The sequence below is a fragment of the Dasypus novemcinctus genome, chromosome 10 (assembly GCF_030445035.2).
Source record: "Dasypus novemcinctus isolate mDasNov1 chromosome 10, mDasNov1.1.hap2, whole genome shotgun sequence".
In the NCBI taxonomy this organism is placed as follows: domain Eukaryota; kingdom Metazoa; phylum Chordata; class Mammalia; order Cingulata; family Dasypodidae; genus Dasypus; species Dasypus novemcinctus.
Window position 1 is genome coordinate 10,526,845 of NC_080682.1, and position 6,897 is coordinate 10,533,741.

General features: G+C 43.3%; 1 protein-coding gene and 1 non-coding gene across 2 annotated transcripts in view; one reads left to right on the top strand and one right to left on the bottom strand.

Annotated features, from left to right (window-relative positions):
• STIP1 (stress induced phosphoprotein 1) overlaps positions 1-6,897 on the bottom strand; it is a 197,863-nt gene that overhangs the window by 4,610 nt on the left and 186,356 nt on the right. Inside the window, exons 2-8 of the mRNA XM_071217860.1 lie at positions 6,284-6,493; positions 5,639-5,780; positions 5,342-5,483; positions 4,527-4,695; positions 784-910; positions 584-686; positions 186-306 (exon numbers count right to left, since the gene is read on the bottom strand). Coding sequence (XP_071073961.1) covers positions 186-306; positions 584-686; positions 784-910; positions 4,527-4,695; positions 5,342-5,483; positions 5,639-5,780; positions 6,284-6,493 — 1,014 coding nt within the window. The remainder of the gene's footprint in view (positions 1-185; positions 307-583; positions 687-783; positions 911-4,526; positions 4,696-5,341; positions 5,484-5,638; positions 5,781-6,283; positions 6,494-6,897) is intronic.
• Positions 4,038-4,144, top strand: LOC111761317 (U6 spliceosomal RNA). Its single transcript, XR_002794716.1, has one exon. It is a non-coding gene; the product is annotated as a U6 spliceosomal RNA (small nuclear RNA).

The window sequence follows — 6,897 nt, forward strand, 5'->3', positions numbered from 1 at the left end:
GAGAATACTTCCAACATGCTGTCATCATGAAGAACCACGGGAAGAACTACATCAGATGACCAAAGCCACAATTCTAAAAATTTAAGGTTAAGTAACATCAAGAAAATGAAAACAAACAAAAAAACTACAAAACAACAGTAAGAGAAACTATTAATAATTAACACTCTCCTTTTCCTACTACCCACCTGCTGGCATTTCTTGAGTACATCTGGGGTTCGGTGCTCTGCCAAAGACTTGTTGTAAAAATGGATGGCATCTTTGTATTTTTCTTCTTTGAAGTAAGAGTTGCCAATTCGGGCGTAAGCTCTGAGAAAGGCAGAGGAAAAAGTAGTTGGTAAGTGCAAGGTCAGAGACACGGTCAGTCCCTGTAGAGAAAATACAACTGCAACCACAAACAAGGCCCACATTAGTCTTGGGCACTAAAGCCCTCTCAACACCGTCTTGATGCCTGCGGCCTCCTTTCCAGTCCATTCTTCACACAGCAGGCTCTGCAACCAGCAGCCCCCCTCCCCACGCAGGGCCACTTAGTCTTTAACACTGAACCCTCCACACTACTCAAGGTATCCCAGAAGATCGGGCATACTTGGCAATCTGTCGGTAGTCTTCTCGGTTTTCTCTCCCCACGTCAATGGCCTTCTCACACAGCTCCCGGCATTTATTGTAGTCTCCCTTTTCGAAGTACACCGCTGCCAGGCGGGATGGTCAAGAATGGAAAGTCAGTCCTTACTGCTCCCCTGCAGAATACCGAGCAGCTCGCCTGCCCCTAGCGTTTTTGGGTCTTACCTGCTTGATTGGTTATGTAAGTCATGTTGGTGGGGTCCAGGTCCTTGGCTCTGTCGTAATGTTCCAAGGCCTTGTCAAAGTCTTTCTTCTTGTAGGCATCATTCCCTAACTCTTTTTCTTTCAGTGCCTAGATAAGGTTTGGAAGAAGTGAAGGCTAAGTAAATCTAACCCAGACAAAAAGACTAAAATTCTCTGACCTGTTACAAGTACAACTAATATGTCTATGGAAACAAGCGCTCCATATCCAAGGCCTCTTCTTGAATCAACCAGCAAGGTATTAAAATAGTCAAATGGCAGCAGTGGAAAATTAAAGCTCTTAACTCACCCCCTCCCTTTCCACCCACTCTCCTGGATCTTTGTCAGAAAGCACAGAGTTTCTTCAGGGGGAGAGGAAATCCCTTCAACTAGAAGCAACTGGTGTGGGCAGTAGAGTTTTCTACCAGGTTTTATCCAGAGACACAGCAGCAAGTCCAGTTTCTGCTAAGGGGCTGCCTCAGGGTCTTAATTGTCAGGGAACAAGAGCAGGGTGGAAGGGGTTAGAGAAGGGGCCACACCTGCGGCAGGAGTCTAGCACCGCGCACTACCACCCACACTGTAGGGCCTTTTTCCAGCTTCAAGACACCCTGAACAAGCAACGCTCAGCCATTTACAGGTGCTAAATTTGGCAACAATCTGCAGTCCCATTTACAAGAAGGGAAACAAAAGCCTTTAGGCACACGTCTCCGTCTCTGGAAGACACTGCTGTAAGTGAACGACTTTCAACTATATACCACGTCCAATCAAGAAACAAGCCCATAGATGGATGCAGACAACATTCTTTTAGATCACGGCAGGGACACAGACCACTCACAGTTTTATTTCTTGCCCTGACTACTTAAATATGCTGGCAACAGCACAGTGGCTGCTAAAGTCTTTGAAATACATGATTTTTCTGAAATTTCTCATAAAGCTGGCTCTTTTAATATACTGACCATTTTAAATGATAACAGAGAACAGAAAAGAGAACAACTCCCATCCAACAGGCCATTTACCCCTGACTGGTCCTCTTTAACCAGTAAGTCCCTTAAAGTGACTGTCAGAGAACACCTCCCCTCCCCCTCAGTAGCACCAACTTCCATGTGAAAAGGTGTGGAAACCGCAAAAGTTTTGTTTAAAAACCAAGGCCTATATCACTACTGCAGGGTGATGGGAATGTGGAGAAGCATGGGAAAAATACAGCTGGAGTGACCTATGGAAAATATCTTCAAGACCTGGTGGTAGGTGGTGGATTCTTAAAGGAGATAAGAGAAGGACTGAGTGTTCTACTGATGTTTAATGTATAGAGTGGATGGTAACACACAATGAGTAAGAGCTAGTTTATAAATGGGGATGTGACTGAAAATGGTAGTCTAGTTATGTAAATGCCAACTGACACTGGGAAGCAGACTTGGCCCAGTAGTTATGGTGTCCGCCTACCACATGGGAGGTCTGCGGTTCAAACCCCGGGCCTTCTTGTCCTGTGTGGAGCTGGCCCATGCGCAGTGCTGATGCGTACAAGGAGTGCCCTGCCACACAGGGGTGTCCCCCGCGTAGCGGAGCCCCACGTGCAAGCAGTGCGCCCCGTAAGGAGAGCTGCCCAGCTTGAAAGAAAATGCAACCTGCCCAGGAATGGCACCTGGGAGAGCTGACACAAGATGACGCAACAAAAAGAAACACAGATTCCCGTCCTGCTGACAACAACAGAAGCGGATAAAGAAGACGCAGCAGCAAATAGACACAGAGAACAGACAACTGGGGTGGGGAGGGGAGAGAAATAAATAAAAAATAATAAATCTTAAGACCCAGAGAACAGACAACCAGGGTGGGGGGGGGAGGAGAAATAAATAAATCTTAAAAAAAAAAAAAAAAAAAGCTAATTGACAGAATGCTTGAGAATAATCTAGGAAATGAATAGCACAGTAAACCAAGAGGTGGGTGAGAATTGTGGTTGATGGTACAGATGTACGAGTGTCCTTTGTCAGCTAGAACAAATGTACATCACTACTGCAGGGTGTTGGGAACGTGGAGAAGCATGGGAAAAATACAGCTGGAGTGACCTATGGACTGTGGTTAGCAGTAATAATATTCTCGCATCTATGCGAAAGACGTATTGTGTTGATACTGAGGCAGTATGGAAAATGTGAGCCAAATGTACACTACGGACATGGTAACCATCAGTTGATGTTATTTTATCTGCAGCAAATGACACACTACATTGTGGTGTGTTGATGGAGGGGTGTTGTTTGGGAATTCTGCACATGTGCATGATTGTTTTATAAGTTTACAACTTCTGTCATAAAAAAATATATTTAAAAAATAATAGGTTGGGTTGGGGGAAAAACACACCAAATGTAAGATAAGGACTATGATTAGTAGTAAGATTTTGAGTGTTCTCTCATAGTTTGTAACAAACGTCTCATGACAATGCAAGGTGTTGGTGGAGGGTTGATGTTGGGACCCCAGTATGATGTTATGCATGTTTGCTTTGTAAGCTCACAACTTTTACTGTACACTTGTTTATGTATGTTCATATAGAAATGATATAGAGATAATAACAATGGGATTGGTTAGGTGAGAACTACTTTGTTTAGTAGTAATATTTTGACAATGCTCTTTAATCATTAGCTGAAAAAGTTTAAAAACAATGCAAGTTATTGGTGGTAGGATGTTATATATGTTTGATGTTATATATGTTTGCTTTGTAAGTTCACAGCTATTATACACTTAAGGTTTACGGATGTTTACGTATGAGTGATATTTCAATAAATTAAAAAAAAAAAAAGAAAAAACAACAACAACAAAACAGCCAAGGCCTAGGGAAGCGGTTGTGGCTCAAGGTGATAAGAGTGTCCACTTACCACATAGGAGGTCCAGGGTTCAAACCCAGGGCCTCTTGGCCCATGTGGTGAGTTGGCCCATGTGCAGTGTTGCCATGCCATATAGGGATGGCCCCTGCACAGGGGTGCCCCACACGCAAGGAGTGCGACCCACAAGGAGACCTACCCCGTGCAAAAAAGTGCAGCCTGCCCACGAGTGGTGCTGCACACACGGAGAGCTGATGCAGCAAGATGACAAAACAAAGAGAGAGACGGATTCCCGGTGCCGCCGAGAATGCAAGCGACATAGAAGAACACAAAGCAAGTGGACACAAGACAGCAAACAACGGGGGGAGAAATAAATAAAATAAATCTTAAAACAAAAAACAAACAAACAAAAAAAAAAACAACCAAGGCCTAGCGCTCACTTCAGCAGCACATACACTAAAATTGGAACAATAAAGAGATGATTAGCATGGCCCCTGCACAAGGATGACATGCAAATTCATGAAGCATTCCATATAAAATCAAGAACAAAAACAAGAAAGCGTGAAGGCCTAGATGAACACAGTGCTCACTACCTAAAAGCAGCCCCTCCACAGACAAAAGAACATTGATTTCCCAAATGCAGAGTTAGACCTGGTTCAAGCCACTAATTCAACACATTGGTTTCTATGACCTTGGGCAGACTCTGAGTCTCACTTCTCCCATGTTTAAGTGGTATTAGTAAGGGCAAACAAAGACCACTCACAAAACATTTAGTACCATGCCTAATAATACCATGCCTAAACCCTCAAAAAATAATTACGCCCATCTAGGGGCTATAAATAGTCCTATCCAACATATGTATTTCCAGCTGACTAGACTTTTTATAAATGTTATGACCATGAAGAGAAAAGAAAATGAGACCTGTTTTTTATTCTCTGGAAGGTCTTCTTCCATTGGCTCTGGTTTGGTTTCCTTTTTGGGAGGAGGTGGTGGTGGAGGTGTGGCAACCTCTTCCTCCTCATCCGCCCCACCTAGATCGACTCCAAGGAGAACACTGAGAGTGGTCATGATCCGGGGATCTTGTAGTTTCCTAAAATGTCAATGAGAAAGAAATATTGCAAATACTCCTATTCATAACCTAGCTTAAACCCCAAATATTGATAAAACTAAAGTTCCTATAGATACAGAAGCTTCTCATCCATCAAAAGATCAATAGATTCTGCACTCTTACTCAACCTGTCAAAAATCCACTTAAAACAGGGTGACAGAGGTCAGATATATTTCTCAAAGCCAGAAGATAAAGGAATGAACTACTGTAGGTATCCCTCATTATCTGATTTCTGGAGCCAGGAAAACTTAGAAAGTGATGGCTACTTGTATGAGAGTGGAGACATCATTACACCTGTGGTTCTTTGCACCCATTTTTCCCACGCTAATATAGAGAGACAGTGGGACCTGTGTGTATAGGGAGAATGGTACTGGGGTTGGATCGAAATCACAGGGAGCAGGGAAAAAGCATGTCCGGATTAGAAAGAACATTCCAGATCTTCCCAATATATGCCTCCACAACAGATAAAAATAAAAACCACGCCCCTCCTCCCATGCTCTGTGGACATAAAGCACAGACAGGAACCCTGCAGGTGGAATCAGGGAACCCTGTTACATGGTCCCAGGAAGAACAGCCTAATGCTCTTGGTCAGTCCCCAAGACTCCACGTAATGAATGCCTCTACTTACGTGGCCAGGTCGGTTGGCTTGTTTCGTAGTTGCTCTATCAGATCCCGATAAGTAGGATCACTGAGTAGTGTCCTTGTCCTGGGATCACTTTCCAACTTCTGATACAGATTAGGCATGTTGAAAGGATTCATTAATTTCCTTTCTGTCCAAACAAAGGAAAGTGCATTACTGTGAAAGGGTCCACTCCACTTATAGTGCCCCAATGCAACATTTCAGGGAAAAACAGAGTCTCAAAATTAAAATACAATTCAAAAGATAATTACTAAAAAAGAAAAACACAGTATACACAGTGCCTACCTGCCAATCGGGCCTCCATATTCTGTAAACCCTCTTTGAGCTGAGGGTTATTTGCTTCATGTTTTAAACCCTCCTCATAGGTTCGTTTGGCTTCTTCAAACCGGTTTAAGAACTCAAGAGCTGCTGCTTTTCGCGAATAGCCCTTAAACCAGCGAAGAAAGACAAAACAAAAATAAAGGACACCTACAGGTAAATCCAGAAGATGAACTCAAAAGAATCTACTTGACACTTCATGGAACAAAATGGGTATTCACATGAAAGCCAAAGAGAAAACAGGGAGAGGAGTAGGATGCCAAGACTGATACTGAGAGATTCCAGCCAAACATCAAAGATGCACACCCCACCCCCATTCATCTGCGATCAACAGTGTTTGTCAGTTTCTTTGGCACCATTTCCTTTCTTGGTAGTACATCGAATAAGGCATGTCTTACAACAGATAGTATCTTAGATTTGATGAAATATGCTACCACCCCGAGGAAAGTACTCCAACAGGGAAGAGAGTGGGTGGGTAAAAATGAACTATCAGTCTACTGGGATATGCAGCTAGCAAGTCAGGAGGGTCTGAATTTAAGAACTGCACGCCTGAGAATATTAAAACATATTTCTGGGACAAGTCAGAAGAGGCCCAACACACCCACAGCTTACCTTGCCCCAGTCAGGCTTCAAGTCAACGGTTTTGCAGCCATCCTCATAAGCCTTCTGGTAGTCTCCTTTCTTGGCATAGGCTGCTGACCGATTGCTGTACAGCACATGGTTCTGGGGATCTAACTTGATTGCTTCAGAGTAGCACTGTAGAGCATCGTCAATGTTGCCTGCACTTAGGGCCTTATTGCCCTTTTCTTTGAGCTCATTTACCTGAAATGGTAAAAAGATGCTTTAAAACACATGGAAAGGAACTACAAGGAAAGGAGTCAACATAGTCTCTCTCCACAAGATGCTGCTTTTGTCCAAGTTTTTAGGTGAGTCTCTTCTGTAGTTATCAACAAATAGGTTACTTTACAGATCAGAGAATAGGGAAGTCATAGGTCGTTTCACACCTTTGGGAAACAGCAGGGAAAAAATAAACAGAATCAAGAAGCCCAAGTCTTCTCCACTTCCCACTGGCTCACGTGTGGAACAGAAAGAACTCAAGCCAATCTTTCAAGTCTTAATTTTGAGCAGACAAAACCACTCTAGGACATGAGTTCCTTCCACAGAAAAGTAGATTCACTTGCCATAGATTTCCAGTGTTCAACAAATAAAACTGAGCACAGGCCTAA